At 44.5% G+C, this 18,650-nt stretch overlaps 1 protein-coding gene across 1 annotated transcript in view; it reads left to right on the top strand.

The window, feature by feature from the left end:
• LOC129031637 (contactin-associated protein-like 4) overlaps positions 1 to 18,650 on the top strand; it is a 207,029-nt gene that overhangs the window by 151,054 nt on the left and 37,325 nt on the right. The window contains 1 exon segment of the mRNA XM_054478145.2: positions 12,454 to 12,581. Coding sequence (XP_054334120.1) covers positions 12,454 to 12,581 — 128 coding nt within the window.

The raw sequence follows: 18,650 nt of genomic DNA, 5'->3' as shown, positions 1-18,650 counted from the left end.
CCATCATATATATATATACACATATATATATACCACAGTTACCTTATCCACTTGTTGATTGACAGGCACTTGGGTTGCTTCCACATTTTTGCAGTTGCGAATTGTGCTGCTATAAACGTGTGTGCAAGTAGCTTTTTTGAATAATGACTTATTTTCCTTTGGATAGATACCCCGTAGTGGGATTGCTGGATCAAATGGCAGTTCTAGTTTTAGTTCTTTAAGAAATCTCCACACTGTTTTCCATAGAGAGTGTACTAGTTTACATTCCCACCAGCAGTGTAGAAGTGTTCCCTTTTCACCACATCCATGCCAACATCTGTTATTTTTTAATTTTTTTGTTATGGCCATTCTCGAGGGAGTAAGGTGGTATCACATTGTGGTTTTGATTTGCATTTCCCTGATCATTAATGATGTTGAGCATTTTTTCATATGTTTGTTTGCCATTTGTATATCTTCTTTTGAGAATTGTCTATTCATGTCCTTAGCCCACTTTCCGATGGGATTGTTCACTTTTTTCTTGCTAATTTGTTTGAGTCCATTGTAGGTTCTGGATTAGTTCTTTGTCAGATGTATAGATTGTGGAGATTTTCTCCCACTCTGTGGGTTGTCTGTTTACTCTGCTGACTGTTCCTTTTGCCATTCACACGCTCTTTAGTTTAATTAAGTCCCAGCAATTTACTTTATTTTTATTGCATTTGCTTTTTGGTTCTTGGTCATGAAATCTTTGCCTAAGCCAATGTCTAGAAGGGTTTTTCCGATGTTATCTTCAGAATTTTTATAGTTTCAGGTCTTAGATTTAAGTCCTTGATCCATCTTGAGTTGATTTTTATATAAGGTGGAAGATGAGGATCCAGTTTCATTTTCTACTTGTGGCTAGCCAGTTATCCCAGCACTGTTTGTTCAATAGGGTGTCATTTCCCCACTTAAAGTTTTTGTTTGATTTGTCAAAAATCAGTTGGTTATAAGTATTTGGGTTGATTTCTTAGTTCTCTATTGAGTTCCATTGGTCTATGTGCCTATTTTTATACTATGTGCTTTGGTGAATATAGCCTTATAAGCATAGTTTGAAATCAGGTAATGTGATGCCTCCAGATTTGTTCTTTTTGCTTAGTATTGCGTTGGCTATGCAGGCTCCTTTTTGGTTCCATATGAATTTTAGGATTTTTTTTCTAGTTCTGTGAAGAATGATGGTGGTATTTTGATGGGAATTGCATTTAATTTGTAGATTGCTTTGGGAAGTATGGTCATTTTCACAATATTGATTCTACCCATCCATGAGCATGGGATGTGTTTCCATTTATTTGTGTCATCTATGATTTCTTTCAGCAATGTTTTGTAGTTTTCTTCGTAGAGGACTTTCACCTCCTTGGTTAGGTGTATTCCTAAGTATTTTATTTACTTATTTCTTTATTGCTATTGTGAAAGTGGTTGAGGTCTTGATTTGAGTCTCAGCTTGGTCGCTGTTGCTGTATAGCAGAGCTACTGACTTGTGTACATTAATTTTGAATTCTGAAACTGCTGAATTCATTTATCAGCTCTAGGAGCTTTTTGGAAGAGTCTTTAGGGTTTTCTAGATACACAATCATATCATCAACAAACAGCAACAGTTTGACTTCCTTTTTACCAATTTGGATGCCCTTTATTTCTTTCTCTTGTCTGATTGTTCTGGCTAGGACTTCCAGTACCAATAGAAGTGGTGAAAGTGGGCATCCTTGTCTTGTTCCAGTTCTCAGAGAAAATGCTTTCAACTTTTCCTCATTCAGTATTATCTTGGCTGTGGGTTTGTAATAGATGGCTTTTATTATCTTGAGGTATGTCCTTTGTATGCTGATTTTGCTGAGAGTTTTAATCATAAAGGGATAATAGATTTTGTCAAGTGCTTTTTCTATGTCTATTGAGATGATCATGTGATTTTTGTTTTTAATTCTGTTAATGTGGTGTATCACATATATTGACTTGTGTATTTTAAACCATCCTTGCATCTCTGGTATGAAACCCACTTGATCACGATGGATCATCTTTTAGATATGCTGTTAGATTTGGCTAGCTAGTATGTTGTTAAGGATTTTTGCATCTGTGTTCATCAGGGATATTGGTCTGTAGTTTTCTTTCTTTGTTATGTCCTGTCTTGGTTTTGGTATTAGGGTGATACTGGCTTCACAGGATGATTTAGGGAGGATTTCCTCTTTCTCTAACTTGTGGAATAATGTCAATAGAATTGGTACCAATTCTTTGAATGTCTGGTAAAATTCAGCTGTGAATGCATCTGTTCCTGGACTTTTTTGTTGGTAATTTTTTTAGTACCATTTCAATCTTGCTGCTTGTTATTGGTCTTTTCAGGGTTTCTCATTCTTCCTGATTTAAGCTAGGAGGGTTGTATCCTTCCGGGAATTTATCCATCTCCTCTAGGTTTTCTAGTTTATGTGCATAAAGGTGTTCACAGTAGCCTTGAATGCTCTTTTGTATTTCTGTGATGTCGGTTGTAATATCTTCCATTTTGTTTCTAATTGAGCTTCTTTGGATTTTCTCTCTTCTTTTGGTTAACCTTGCTAATGGTTTATCAATTTTATTTATCTTTTCAAAGAACTAGCTTTTTCTTTCATTTATCTTTTTTTGTTTCAATTTTATTTAATTCTGCTCTGATTTTGGTTATTTCCTTTCTTCTGTTGGTTGGGTTTGGTTTGTTCTTGTTTCTCTATTTCCTTGAGGTGTAACCTTGGATTGCCTATTTATTTGTGTTCTTTCAGACCTTTTCATGTAGGTATTCGTGGCTATGAACTTTCCTTTTAGCACCACCTTTGCTGTATCCCAGAAGTTTTGATAAGTTGTGTCACTACTGTCATTCAGTTCAAAGAATTTTTTAATTTCCATCGATTTCATTGTTGACCCAATGATCATTCAGAAGCAAGTTTCTTAATTTCCATGTATTTGCATGGTTTTGAAGGTTCCTTTTGGAGTTGATTTCCAGTCTTATTCCCCTGTGGTCTAAAGTACTTCATATAAATTGATTTTCTTAAATTTATTGAGACTTGTTTTGTGTCCTATCATATGGTCTATCTTGGAGAAAGTTCCATGTGCTGATGAATAGAATGTCTATTCTGCAGTTGTTGGGGAGAGTGTTCTATAAATTATCTGTTAAGTCCATTTGTTCCAAGGTATTGTTTAAATTCATTGTTTCTTTGTTGACTTTTTGTCTTGATGACCTGTCTAGTGCTGTCAAGGAGTATGGAAGTCTCCCACTATTATAGTGTTGGTATCTATCTCATTTCTTAGGTCTAGTAGTAATTGTTTTATAAATTTGAGAGCTCCAGTGTTAGGTGGACATATATTTAGGATTGTGATATTTTCCTGTTGGACAGGGCCTTTTATCATTATATAATGTTCCTCTTTGTCTTTTTTAACTGCTCTTGCTTTAAAGTTTGTTTTGTCTCATATAAGAATAGCTACTCCTGCTTACTATTGGTGTTCATTTGCATAGAATGTCTTTTTCCACCTCTTTACCTTAAGTTTATGTGAGTCATTATGTGTTAGGTGAGTCTCTTGAAGGCAGCAGATACTTGATTGGTGAATTCTTACCCATTCTGCAATTCTGTACCTTTTAAGTGGAGCATTTAGGCCATATACATTCAACGTTAGTATTGAGATGTGAGGTACTATTCCATTCATCATGCTATTTGTTGCCTGTATACCTTGATTTTTTAAATTATATTTTTGTTTTATAGGTCCTATGAAATTTATGTTTTAAAGAGGTTCTGTTTTGATGTGTTTCTAGAGTTTGTTTCAAGATTTATTGATGTGTTTCTAGAGTTTGTTTCAAGATTTAGAGCTCCTTTTAGCAGTTCTTTTAGTGCTGTCTTGGTAGTGGTGAATTGTCTCAGCATTTGTTTGTCTGAAAAAGACTGTATCTTTCCTTCATTTGTGAAGCTTAGTTTCACTGGATACAAAATTCTTTGCTGATAATTGTTTTGCTTAAGGAGGCTGAAAATAGGGCCCCAATCCCTTCTAGTTTATAGAGTTTCTGCAGAGAAATCTGCTGTTAATCTGATAGGTTTTCCTTTATAGGTTACCTGGTGCTTTTGCCCCATAGCTTTTAAGATTCTTTCCTTCATCTTGACTTTAAATAACCTGATGACAATGTAGCTAGGCAATTATCTTTTTGTGAATAATTTCCCAGGTGTTCTTTGAGCTTCTTGTACCTGGAGGTCTAGGTCTCTAGCAAGGCTGGAGAAGTTTTCCTTGATTATTCCCCCAAATATGTTTTCCAAACTTTTAGATTTGCCTTCTTCCTCAGGAATGCCAGTTATTCTTAGGTTTGGGCATTTAACATAATCCCAAACTTCTTGGAGGCTTTGTTCATTTTTTTAAAATTAATTTTTCCTTGTCTTTGTTGGGTTGGGTTAATTTAGAAACCTTGTCTTTGAGCTCTGAGTTCTTTATTCTGCTTGTTCAATTCTATTGCTGAGACTTTCCAGACATTTTGCATTTCTCTAAGTGTGTCCTTTATTTCCTGAAGTTGCGATCATTTTTTTATTTATGCTATATTTCACTGAAGATTTCTCCCCTCATTTCTCATATCATTTTTTGATTTCCCTGAATTGGACTTTACTTTTCTCTGTTGCCTCCTTGATTACCTTAATAATTGACCTTCTGAATTGTTTTTCAGGTAAATCAGGGATTTATTCTTGATTTGGATCCATTGCTGGTGAGCTAGTGTGATTTTTTTGGGAGTGGTTAAGGAACCTTGTTCTGTCATATTATCAGAATTGTTTTCCTGGTTCCTTCTTATTTGGGGAGGCTAGGTCAGAGGGAAGGTCTGGGGTTCAAGGCTGCTGTTCAGATTCTTTGGCCCACGGGGTATTCCCTTGATGTAGTAATCTCCCCCTCTTCCTATGGATGTGGCTTCCTGAGAGCCGAGCTGTAGTGATTGTTTTCTCTCTTCTGGATCTAGCCACCCAGCAAGTCCACCAGGCTCCAGGCTGGTACTGGGGGTTGTCTGCTCAGACAATGTGAACCATTTTCAGGTCTCTCAGCCATGGATACCCCACCTGCGCTGGTGGAGTTGGCAGGGGGCTGAAATGGACTCTGAAGGTCTTTAGTTTTGGTTAACGCACTATTTTCGTGCTGGTTGGCCTCCTGCCAGAAGGTGGCACTTTCCAGAGAGCATCAGCTGTGGTAGTACAGGGAGGATCTGGTGGTGGGTGGGGCCCTAGAACTCCCAAGAGTATATGCCCTTTGTCTTCAGCTACCAGGGTGGGTAGGGAAGGACATCAGGTGGAGGTGGGAGTAGGCGTGTCTGAGCTCAGACTCTCCTTGGGCAGGTCTTGCTGCGGCTGCTGTGGAGGATGGGGGTCAGGTTCCCAGGTCAATGGAGTTATGCTCCTAGGAGGATTATGTCTGCCTCTGCTGTGTCATGCAGGTTGTCAGGGAAGTGGAGAAAAGCTGGCAGTCAGAGGCCTCACCCAGCTTCCACACAACCGAAAGGGTCAGTCTCACTCCTACCGTGCCCCCACCCGCCAAGAGCACTGAGTCTGTTTCCAGGCAGTGGGCGAGCAGGGCTGAGAATTTGCCCCAGGCTGCCTGCTTCCCAGCTGTGAAAGCAGGTAGGGCGTCATGATTCCCCACCTGTGTTCCAGGCACTGGGCGAGCAGGGCTGAGAACTTGCCCCAGGCTGCCTGCCTCCCAGCTGTAAAAGCAGGTGGGGCTTCATGCTTCCCCACCCTGTGGAGTCTGCACACCAGATTCATGCCCTCCCCCAAGTTCTGACCAGGAGACTTCTCAATCAGTTCAAATTGTTACAAAGTTCAGCTGGAGATTTCCTTCTTCCTGTGGTGTTTTCCCAGTGCCTCTGGCAGCCCTCCCCAAGGACCCCTGCGAGACCAGGCAGAAATGGCTTCCCAGGGGACCCAGAGAGCCCATGGGGCTTTTCTCGCTGCTTCCTCTACCCCTGTATTTCACTCAGCTCTCTAAATTGACTCAGCTCCAGATAGGTCAAATCCTTCTCCCATGAGCTAGATCTTCAGGTTCCCTAGTGAGGGTGTGTGTTTGGGGGTGAATGATCCGCCTTTCCTTCTTTCACGCTTGGGCACTCAGTATTTGGGGTGTCTCCTGGGTCCTGCAGGAGCAATCCGCTTCCTTCAGAGATTCTGTGGGTTCTCTCGGCTTTCCTGATGTATTCCTGCAGTAGTTCTGTGTTTTATCACATTTTGATGAGAGTGTGTTATTTATATTTCTCTCTCTGTGGTGAACTAATCGTCAGGTGTGTGGACATTCCATGAGATTCAGGGGAGGCTGTATTGTTTATTGGGTGTAGCTTTTGATATATTCTCATAATCCATTGATTATGTTATTGAGTCCTTCTATATCTCTACTTATTTTTTGTCTCTTTTTATATTAAATTCTCCTATTATCAGTGTGTTTCCATCCCTGACACCTCTCATTTCCTGTAGATTTTGCTTCCTAAAGAGCCTTGGTCTGCCATTTGTGTGAAGGTACTGACACAGCTCTGCCTCCACGTTAGGCTGTGACTCCAGCATCCAGGAGGGGAGTAGAGTGTGTCCTTGTCACCCCCGCATAAGGGCTGTGACTGCTGTGACAATCTGACCACCACCTGCTCATAGTCCACCCTCTGCATCCACTGGTAGATGAAAAATATCAGAGAAAAAGCAATAAAAACAACAATACAACAGGGCTGGGCATGGTGGCTCACATCTGTAATCCCAGCACTTTGGGAGGCCAACGTGGGCAGATCACCTGAGGTCAGGAGTTCGAGACCAGCCTGACCAACATGGAGAAACCCCATCTCTACTAAAAATACAAAATTAGCCGGGCGTGGTGGTGCACACCTGTAATCCCAGCTATTCAGGAGGCTGAGGCAGGAGAATCGCTTGAACCCAGCAGGTGGAGGTTGCAGTGAGCCAAGACCGCGCCATTGCACTCCAGCCTGGGCAACAAGAGCAAAACTCCATCTCAAAACAAAACATAACAAAAAACAAAAAACAATACAACAATAGCAATGCAAATAAAAAAGCAATACACTATAACAGCTATTCACATGCATTTACATCACATTGAACGTCATGAGTGATCCATGGACAATCTAGATGGCGAGATGGGTGCAGGTTGCAGCAAATGCTACATTCTTACCAGGGACTTGGGCGTCTGCTGGCTTTGCTGCCCTATACTCCTGGTCCAAGCCTGGCACCCAGGGGTGCTCTTTCTGTTGTCTGTTGGTGGCAGGCCTCTGTCCTCTCACCACACCCTTTCGGAATCACTCTGTCTTTGGTATATAGAGTGTGCTGTTGTGTCTTGCTTTGGGTGGTCAAATTTAAAACCTTTTGACTTTTAAAAGGTGAGTTGAGCCCATTAGCATTTATTATTAAAACTCATATGTCTGGGTTCAGCACCATCATATTATTCTATGGAATAGTTATTATGCAAATTATTGTGTTTGCTGTTTCTTTCTTACATGGTGTATATTTCTCTGGTCTTTAAAAAATTTTGGTATTTAAGGAGTGTTGCTTTCTACCTTTATAGTTATTTCTTTTAAAATGACTTTATTCTACTGCTCTTTTATCTAATCCATTGCTATTTGGCTCATAGGTTTTAATTTTTCCTTCATTGCTGAGCCCTCAGTGCTGCTCAGCCCCATCTCCTTCTCCTGCCTCCTCCCTGTTGCACCCTCTCTGTTCTGCCAGAATAAAACTAACCACGCCCACAGGCATCCCACTGACACCAGCCATCCACGTGGCCAGCTCTGTGTCACTTTTAGGTCCACAATTAAACATCTTCCATTCTCACAGGTATTAGTTCTGCTGGAGTTTCTCAGTCATCTCCCGGTTGGCTGCTGTTCCTGCTCCAGTAGATTCTTCAAAGGCAGAGCAGATGCCTCTGGGTTTAGAATCCCTGCAGCTCTGGGGAGCACCCGCCTCGCCCTGTGACCTGGCATCCAAAGGGAGGTGACTGGATGTGAAGCCCTTGGTTCATGTTTCCTTCACCCTTTTGAAAATGATCTTCTACTGTTACCTTGATGTATGTTATTTTTGAGAAATGTGAGGCCCTTGTACATTATTTCACCTTTTTGACCTGAAACACTGGTCATTTTTTCCTTATGTGTTTTTTTGTTTGTTTTTTGAGACGGAGTCTCACTCTGCTGCCCAGGCTGGAGTGCAATGGTGTGATCTCGGCTTACTGCAAGCTCTGCCTCCCGAGTTCACATCATTCTCCTGCTCAGCCTCCTGAGTAGCTGGGACTACAGGCGCCCACCACCATGCCCAGCTAATTTTTTGTGTTTTTAGTAGAGATGGGGTTTCACCACATTAGCCAGGATGGTCTCCATCTCCTGACCTTGTGATCTGCATAGCTCAGCCTCCCAAAGCGCTGGGATTACAGGCATGAGCCACCGTGCCTGGCCCTTTCCTTGTGTTTTAAGTCTAACACTTCTACTAGGATAAACCGCAGAGTTGATTGTTCCAGGTCACGTTCCTCTGTGTGTGCAGCTCTCGTCTTCCTTTGCTTTCAGAAAGACTTGTTGGGTTATAGTTTTAAATATTAGTTCTGTTTTATTTTTTGTTTATCTCCAGTCACATATAAATTGGGTTTTCTTTGTCTTCTATTTCCACTACTTTCTGGTCCATATTAATTTTTTATTTATCTGATTTTCCTTCTTTGAGTTGTTCATTTTGTTTTTATCCAATGACCTTTATTACATTTTTATCTGAATCTGTTCTCTCTTGGGCGTGTTATAACTATTCCTCATTTTCTATGGTTTTGTGGTTTTCTTGGGTTTATTTTGCAATTTCTGCTCTCTTGCTTTCTTTCTTCCAGATGGGTGGTCCATGTTTCTTCTTAGTTTGTGAATTTTGGATTCATAGTACCTTGTCACACCTTCTCGTGCTTATTTAAAGACATTTAAGTCCGTTTGGAAGATTTTGTTGCAGTTTTCTTCACTCATTGCTGGCGTCCCAGGGAGATTTCCACCCAAGGTGGTTTTCACTCTGTTTTGTTTTACATTTATGAAGACTGTGCCTTTGCATCTCTGTGGACAGGGCTGGTTGTGGAAGATAGTTGACATCGTCCTGGGTCACAGGCACCGCTCCAGTCAGCATGGTCCTTGCGTGGAGTCCTGTGTGAGGGGAAGGGTTTTGTGGCCATCATTAGTTTTACACAATTTCCTTTTCCTGGTGGGATCCTAGAGTTTCTCTCTAACATCCCTTCCATTATACCACATGGTTTCCAAAGGGCACTTTCCTTTCCATCCTCTCTCCTCCAAAGTCTTATCTTGGCAAAGCCACCTTCTTGAGCATGTGAGTGTGCCCAGCCCCTTCCTGTAGCCAGTGCCCCAACCTGTGTACCGTTTTCCAGTATTTTCACCCTCAAGTGGACTTTCTTTCTGGCAGTGATTTTAGATCAGTTCTAGGTTCACTGTTCGTACTTTCCCTTTTCTCTTTCATGTGCATTCTCCCCAAGCTGCCCTGTCTCTGCCGAGGTCTGCAGCAGGGCCTGGGCCTGATTCCCTGGCTGCACCGTCCATGTGTGCATAGCAGCCGTGCTGGGCTCCTCTCCCGGCTTTGCGGGTCGTGTGGCTCTGGGGCTGTTCTCTCCCCTTTTGTTCTGTTTCTGTCTTGGAGGCCTTGGGAGTTTCCCCGTTTTGCCGGCGCTGTTGCCACAGCATCCCCAGCTGCAACTGACGCTTGACATTGGTTTCATTGGCTATGTTGATGCTTCAGAAAAACCTGGGGAATTCACAGTTTTACAGCACTGAGTCTTCCAACTCTTGAATATTCCCTCACTAATCTTTGTATAGCACTCAGTGTAGAGGTCTCACGTGCCTTCATTAGTTTTACTCCTGGGGGTTGTGTTTTGGATGCTACTGTGAGCTGAGCTGCTTTGCACTTCATGTTCATGTTAGCATTGCTGGCACATGGAAACACAGTGGGTTTTCATGTCATTGATTTTTTATCCATTGGCCCTGCTAGACTCATATTATTAATTTTTAATAGTCTGTAAATTCTTTTGTATTTTCTGCATATATAATCATATCATCCATAATTATTGTAATTTTGTTTTTTCCTTTACAATCATAACATTCTAGTTATTAAGTTAAATGGGTACATTAGTGGTTTTTATGTTCTCATTTAAGCCATTTAAATGCCTAAGATGTTTCTCATAAAGTAAAATTTTAATTGACCAAGAAAGTTTTTGGTGATGATATATTTTTCTGTAAGTCACATTTCTCATAAGAAAGTAAAAACCGCTCCATTCACTTGGAGCTGTCTTCAAATTTGGTCCTAAGAATGGTTTTGAATGATTTCATTGTGGACAATGGTACCATTTCTGTTCTTCTGCCCAAAAACTATTACAAAATGTTAGAGTTGGCCAGACATTTCTCCACTCTCCTCCTTTCTAATGTTTAAAAATATCCCTTAACATTTTCTGTAGTTTACAAGTGTCTGTGAAGGAAGTTTAAATGTTGTCTTCTTGGAGTCTTGAGACCTCTGGGAATCCATGACAGCTGCACTGTGTCTGTGTCTGTCTTGCAGTGGACCCTCCAAGGAGAACACAGAGGAAGTCAGGAGTGGCTGTGAACCAGTAGTTTTGAGTGAGCCTGGCTACCCTGGCAAATCTATCGTGAATCCCCTGAATGAAGCAGGGAGTTTGCACTGACACAACAACGTCGAAGGCCACTCTTCACCGCAGTTGAGCCATAGCAGTTTCCAAATCAACGCTGACCAAAGACATATTAATATTTCATCACCATTCTCCACACACATGCATCCACTGAGCTACATTTACTTATTCTCAGCACTCTACATACATTGCTGATGTTAAACTCTTAATAAAAGTCATGCGTTCTGCAAAGTTATGCTTAATAACTTCAAGGACCCTCAGTGAATGACCACAAGCTCTGCATTTCTGGGGAGTGTTCCTTGCCTCCTGGGACTTGAGTGTTTGTGCTGTCCAGAGACAGACGGTCAGACAGTGATTAATGCGGCTGCTCTCCACCACCTCAGAGATGTCCCCAGGCTGGCCCCTCACACTCCCCATAAGCCACACTCCTGGTGCCTACTCTCTATTATTCCCAAATCAAGCTTTAATAGACTTGGAAAATCTGTGTTGTATCTTCTCTGTTACCAGAAAGAAGTAGCACCTTAACTAAGTAAAGCAGTGGATTGTTGAGGTTAAATTTGGCAAATGAGCCAATTCCTTCACCGTCTTACTGTTCGTATTTTAATTTTTATTCTTTTATATCTCAGTATATGCACTAAAGACAGCTAACATACTGTTGATAACATAAGAGGAAACATTTAAGACACAATTTTAAGTTTAATCTGAAATAAAATTCTTAATTTTGTTAACTATGATAACATTTTTTTCTGTTAAATAAGGAACTTTTAATTGCTTAAAAAAATAGGAATACCCACACATTCAGCACCTTGGCCCTTTCTTCCAAACCTACCTGCAGGCAGAATTGGCAGCATCTGAAGGGTAGAAACGGCTTGATTTCTCCCTGTGGGTTCAATCAGATTCTCTATGGTCTGTACATCAGAAATCCACATGGAAGTGAATTCCATCATAAAATCATAAAGGTGCAGCAAAAATGTAAACAATGCCCTTACTTGGGAAATATGGAAACCAGCCAGAGAGGAGGTGGTGGCAGCCGGGGCCAGGCTCTCTGCCCCATCCCAACCCTCTCTGCATTTGTCCTAAAGATGCTCATTTATCTCCAGCACACACTCAGTTTTATAAAGCCATTCATAGCAGGAATGAGTGTGCAAACATCCCTGGAACTGGTGGTCACCAGGGCAAGGATCACACCTGTCACCTGTGGGAAGAGAAAGTGGGTGGTTCAGGTTGGAAGAAACCTCTAGGGGCAGGTATTTACCGAGCACTCACTCTCAGATCATCCCACTGATTAAAATTTAGAGAGTATTGCATTGCATTTGATTCCCAACTCGGTTTCAAATCAGTTTTTTTTTTTTTAGTTATAAAACCCAATAAAGAAGGACAAAGCAAACACAAGGCAGCTTTCTAAAATAATAATAAAAATAAAAATGTGAATGAAAGTCATTTTTTATGGATGTATTACATAGACTATATTTTATTAATATTTAACAATCCCCCTCACTTAGCTGCCCACAAGGCACCTAACACTGCATGCCATGCAGCATTTATTAGTATTTATTATTTATTTAGCGGTATTTATTAGTACTCCGACGTTTAGAAGCGCAATCTGCCACTCATTTCGGCTGAAGCTGTGATTTCGGGCTGGCAGATGGCCACCTTTAGAATCTGCTACCTGCCTTCTCTGTGGTCCCCATGTGGATGAAAGGATCCATTAAGGGTGTTACTGTGCCTGGCATTTGAGTGGCGGCCCCGCCAGGCCTGGCATGTCCCTGCATGTGGAGCTGGGTACCCATGGCCCTGCCCAGCGTCACGCGGTGTCTTCTCCCCCAGGACGAGTGATGCGGGCATGCTTTCCCACCGCGAGCACCTGCCGGTCACACAGATTGTCATCACCGACGCGGACCGCCCGGGATCCGAGGCAGCTTACAAGCTGGGACCTTTGCAGTGCCAGGGAGACGGTAGGTAGCGCCCACACCTCTCTCCTGACAGCGCCTGTCTGCGCAAAGACCGCCTCCATGGGGGTGTTGGTGGAAAACGAGGAGTTATGGGCCTTTTTAAAATTAGGGAAGTGACGTATGCCGCGTGGCTATTACTCGGTGGTTGGTCTAAGGCGTTACCGGGAGAGGCAAGGGGAGCCCTGAGAAGCTTCCCCGTTGACGGGAAACATCAGCTAAGGGAAAGGCCCCCTGCGAGTGTGTGCAGCACGCCCTGCAAGAGAAGCTTCCGGAGACTCCATGGGTGTCATCTGTCCACGGACCCAGCCTCCTGTCTCCATCGCCTGGTCAGGGAACTGGGACCTGAAACCAGCCATGCACTCGACTTCTCACTACCAGGATGGCGGGATCAGAACATTGGCTGGAAACAAGCTAACCAAGTGCATTTCGCTTTTTCACTTCGATTTCTGCAACTCTAGCGCTCTCTCTTTTTTTTTTTCTCTCTCTCTCTCTCCTTTGTAGCAGTGGCTCCTGTGATTTCATTTCTCACAATATTTGCAACCTAAAGCAATATTTTTAAATGCAATTGCAGCTTTCATGGCCACTACACATTTGCAGCAGGGAGCTTCCCAGGTGGAGACCAGTCCCTGTGAGCACCACCCCACTGTGAGGCAGTGCACGCCCAACCTCGTGTCCCGCTGAGACATCCGGTGACTTCAGACACTCCTCAATGGTTTCACCACCCACGTTTAGTTTTGTTTTTTACCTTTCTCAAAGATTTTATGGTCCAAGTTCTTAACTAGAACTTAAAATAAAAACAGAGCAATTATTTATTCTAAATTAAACCTTAGCACACATTTGTGATGTGTCATTGTAGGATTGTAGAAGTTTGGAAGAACAGATGTGACTGATGATTATACAAGCGCCACCACGCACCTGCCCATCATAGGTGCTCCCTGACAGCTGCTCTCTCCACACACCTGCCCATCATAGGCGCTCCCTGACGGCTGCTCTCTCCTGCTCTACGCCCTCGGCTCCCACCTCTGGCTCCGTCCCTGCCCCTCAGTGACCCCTCAGTCGGCCCTGTGATGATCATAGATCTTTACCCCAAGACTTTGACTAGATTCTCTCTGATTGCCTGGCTCAGAGCAGTCCTCCATTGCTCCAAGCTCAGCATGAATTATGAGAGAACTGGGGTCTCTTCTGTTCACATCTCCATTAGGTTTTTAGTCTGTGGGTCCTGGCAGGGAGGATGCCCATCCTGGGTAAGCACCCACAGGCTGGAACTGGCCATCAGAACCAGCCCACGGCCATCAGAACAGGCCCAGATGTCAGCCTGGAAATCAGGCGGGAGCCACACGGGGCTTCGGGCAGCCTCTGAGAGCTGCTTTGTGGGTCATCCACGGTGCTTTTGCATTTTTACGAATCGCTCTTTGTTTGGTCAGTGTTTTGGGGAGATAAGCTCTGTGAACCGGCTCCATCACGCCACCTTCCTTCTCCAGAAGTGTGTATGCTATGCAAACCTTTCACAAGCAGGAAAGAGATACTCTTTATTTTCATGTTCAGTTTGATGATCGGACCTGAAAAGCCATTATAAATCTTTGACATTTGAATTCTGATCATTTTAAATTTAATGTAAACATCGGCCCTGCTGCTACCTGGCATTGGAAAACCTTCTTCTAAGTGTCCTGTGGAAGGAAAAGCCATGGCTGAGCTGCTGGAATTGGCTCTTTCATTTCTTCTGCGTGACTGGAGCAGCTGTCTGGGAAATCCTAGCTGCCCAGAGAGCATGAATATTTAGGGTGTGCAGCTGTGCAGCCCAAAGGAGGCCGCCCCTCAGACAATGTCGTCCTTGATTCTCTCCCCTCAGGCACTGCTGTGCCTAAACCACTTTGGGAGAAGGGAATCAAATCAACCCTGCCCTGACAACAGGGTTTTGGGGCTGCATCGGGGCTGCCTGCCCAGAGCCTGGAATCCATCCCCGTCTGAAACTCTGAGTCCCTCGCTCTGCTTGGGGCTGTTCTCTTTTGGTCCCTGCCTGCCCGCTCCTCTTCCTTCCTCCCTGCCTGCCTCTCTCCATTTGATCCGCGAAGCACAGGAGGGTTTCTTGGAGGACACTTTATAAAACCGAACGAAAGGCATATTCTGAATTCTCTGTGGCTGAAGAAAACAGGAAATATTGCCAAGTCCTTTAGTGAAACAATGTGTGAGTGGCTCCAGTGATGCAACAGGGGAGGCCATGGCGGCATCGCCCTCCTGGGGGCCACAGTGAAGAAGAGAACAGGTGTACCTCGCACCCACAGGACGATGCCAGGGACCAGGGAGGAGGGAAGGGCAAGGGCGAGGGAGGGCTCCACAGAAGGCCATGTCTGGAAGGAGGCCTGGATTGAGGAGGACAGGGTGGGTGCAGCGTCCAGCACACAGAGAGTCCTGCTCAGCAGGAACCAAGCATGTGGGGCTTGGCTGAGGGTTGCTGTGACCCAGTCTGAGCTTGAAGCAGCTTCAACAGAGGCCAGGTGGTGAGGATCGAACTGGGGCTGGATCTGAAGATAAAAGCAGAAAGATTGAATGGGCAGTGGATGTGATTTACAAGTCTGGCAGCCTCGAGGGTTGGGTCTGAGCGGCAGAGCCTGGGATTCGTGTGCAGAGCTCAGGGATGAGCTGCTCCAAAGCCCGAGATTGGCATGGGCAGAGCAGAGAGGGGGGTGTTGGACTTGGGAGAGGCTGGAGGGGGAGGCATCAGAGGGTAGTGGGTGTCTGGGGGGAGGAAGAGCCAAGGGCAGAGCCCCCCAGGGCAGAGAGCAGTGGGCATGCGGGACGGGCCAGGAGTTCTGAGCAGCGGTGCCATGAGGAGGACCCTGTAGGGCCTCAGGGCGGGGAGAGAGTGTGTCCAGTTGCACCAGTGCCACCGGGCCACATTGCAGGACAGAGGTGCCCCCTGGACCTATTGGCAAGGGGCCTGTGCCAGCCCAGGGAGTGCACAGGAACATTGAACAGAGGCCCAGGGCTCCCTCCACACCGCGTCCTGCACCGGTCACAGGGGAGCACGGATGGAACTTTGGGTCCAGAGTTGCTTCTTTCCACTCCTTTGTGACCGGCTGATTCTTGGTGGCTGTGAGAATGAACAGCAGCGGAACAGAGGAAGGAACGGCCCAGTGCGTGCTGCTGTGCTGCAGGTGATGGATGCAGGCCTGTGCCTCCAGAGTCCGTGTCGAGCTGCTGATGTCAGAAGTGCCACCCTCTAACCTGGAGGCAAAGGTGCGCATGGAAGACCCGGCCGTGCATCTGCTGAGCTGGCTCCTTAGCACTGCTGTCAAGAGATAATTTCTGAGAGTAATGATCCCTTCCTGTTGGCCTGACAATTTCATGCCGCACGTGTCTCCATACGAGGGTAGCTTTTCTATGCACACGTTCGTGAATAGCTTTGTTCTCTTTTCCAGCTGTTCTACCAACCAAAAACTGTAATTATATCCAGCATATTGCATGATTTTCATTTTGTTTTGCTTTATATTTGATTCCTATCATTTTCCCCAAAATTAGGAAATAGCATTACAAATTTCAAAAGAGGAACCATTGAAGTCTAAAATCAAGAGTAGCTATGCTCTCAACAGGGAAATTATAACCACTACTGGTGTTTTCTTTTTGTTAAAAAGCCAGGCTTACCAGTTCATTTTTGTAAATAGTCAGAAAGGTAAATTTGAATAGAAAAAGTTACTATCTCAGCATTTTTATAATTTCTATTCCTAGTTTTAAGAAACATACAGTTATATTGTGTATGTCTTGGATCTTGGAAGTATGCATCCTTGCTTTATAAAGCCACCTGCCTTTTAACATGTTTTCTCTTCCTTTTTAAAAATAATTTATTATTTGGAAGTTTATTTGTAGATCAAATAGAAATTTAAAAAAAAATTTATGAAATAAACCTTAATCCCATAGGGCAAATAAAACTTATTTTCCTGAATGGGCAATGTCTATCGGAGAAAAACATTGAAGGCAAGTCTCTTGTTTCATTTTAACTTTGTGAGGGGAGGTTCACCAAGTTATATACAATATGCGCACAATACATCCACCCTCTGTGTAAAAGGTGAATACCATCTGTACGTCATCCACACTACACATGCACAGACGCCATCCACACTGCACGTGCACAGTCCCTGGATGCCCCGTCTTAGACCCTGTGTGTCTGTAGAGTTTATTTCCACATCTCCACCTAGGCAGCTTCCACCCCCTCTCTGCTGTGGAAATCGCACTTGGGTTCTGTAACCCTTTGCGTCACACACACACACACAAGTGAATGCAGTTTCCACCCCCTCTGCTGTGGAAATTGCGTTTGGGCTCTGTAACCCTTGGCATTACACACACACACACACACACACACACACACACACACGAAGTCACCTTGAAGCAGGGCTGTCACCAAGTCCCTGCTGCGCAGGAGGCTCATGTGGTTGTGCCGAGCCCTTCCTGGTGGGTGACCTGGTGGGTGACTTGGAAGTGTTCTTCCAGCTGAACCTCCTATAGCACGAGAGGCCATGGCTCCTGCCAGGAATACCCTGGAGCCACTCCCCAGGGAGTCTCGGGCACCAGGACCCCTAGCCCCTTCTCCTGCCCACCTGTGCGCTGGGCAGAGGACCCCAGGACTCCAGGTGTGGAGGGGGCGTGGGGGCAGCTGCGTTTGCTTTTCTGGTTCCCAGCTGACCAACTGACTGGGCTTCCTGTGAGGTTCAGCCCCTCAGGGAGCTGAAGGTTCAGTCCCGGAGTGGCCCTTGTGTAAACGGGCAGCATGTAGAGCAGATTCTCGTCCACTGGACTAAACGAGCCCCCACTCACAAAGCTAAAATGAAACAAGAGACATCCTTTCATGATTTCCTCCACTTTGGGATATTAAGGAACCCAGACACTCCTGACAGCAGCCAGGGGTGCGAATAGGCCTGATTTTCTGTCTTTCCTGCCGTCTTAATTCACGTATTTTTTTTTCTGCAATTGTTCAACTAAAAGCACTGTGATGATCTCAAGGCATCTCCAGGGACTCGCCTGAGACTGCAAATGTGGGGTTTCCCGGCGGGTGCCTGGCATCGCCTTAATTCACAGAGTTCACTATGGCCAAGCCCAGGAACAACAGTAACACAGAAGTTAAGAAATATGCTTACAGCTTCATTTAACCAGAGAATGCTCCAGAGAAAAATGAAACATCTTCAGAAAGAATTCTCAGCGGAAACCCAGCAAACAGGGGCAGCTGGCTGCATGTGAGCTGCTGAAAACCTGAGCAAGGACTCCTTAATATGAGTTCTTCCAGGTGAAGCTGAGAGGTGGATGAGCTGAGTGTCATCCTCGTGGCTCCGGATGGGAGAGAATGCGGATCTGCGCCCACTCAGAGCAGAGATGAGTGGGGTCTCCCTCTCCCGTGGTAACAGAGGGAACGGATAGTGGGATGTCACTGTTTTTCTGACACCCGTGCATGAACTCATTCTCCAGGAAAAGTAATTTAGGTGTGAGGATGTTATCAAGTCTGGGGAGTGACGAGGAATGGGCTGTTCACATAACAATCTGTGCTTACAATGGATGCCCCAGAACTTTCGAGGCAACACCAGCAGCTTTGGAGTCCAGGACAGCATGGCCAGTACCTACCTGGCTGAGCCTTTAGGGTCATGCACAGCCGCTGGGTCCTACTTCACCACCACGCCACACCACGGGCCTTCCACGAAAGCCAGTGTCAAGCTAAATCCAGAGAAGCTCATGGCATTGCCTCAGAAGGGCATTGCCTCAGAAGGACAACCAGATAAAATAGAGGGAATGAAAGTCCAGATAAAAACCATGAATGGACAGTCATTTAAATCTAGTACATATGACAGGATTGTATTACATGCCTTTGGAATTCCATTTCCATTAACATGCTGATCACTTGGGAAGATGCTTTTATCAACTTGAGCACTGTTAAAATGTTTTAAGCCATTTATTTTGCATTGATCCTAAGTGATACGAAATTACACTAACAGGCCAGGGTGCAGTGGCTCACACCTGTAATCCCAGTACTTTGGGAGGCCGAGGCGGGCAGATCACGAGGTCAGGAGATCGAGACCATCCTGGCTAACA

Source organism: Pongo pygmaeus, chromosome 11, assembly GCF_028885625.2.
Source record: "Pongo pygmaeus isolate AG05252 chromosome 11, NHGRI_mPonPyg2-v2.0_pri, whole genome shotgun sequence".
NCBI classification, from domain to species: Eukaryota; Metazoa; Chordata; class Mammalia; order Primates; family Hominidae; genus Pongo; species Pongo pygmaeus.
This window is presented reverse-complemented; position numbering and strand designations above follow the sequence as displayed.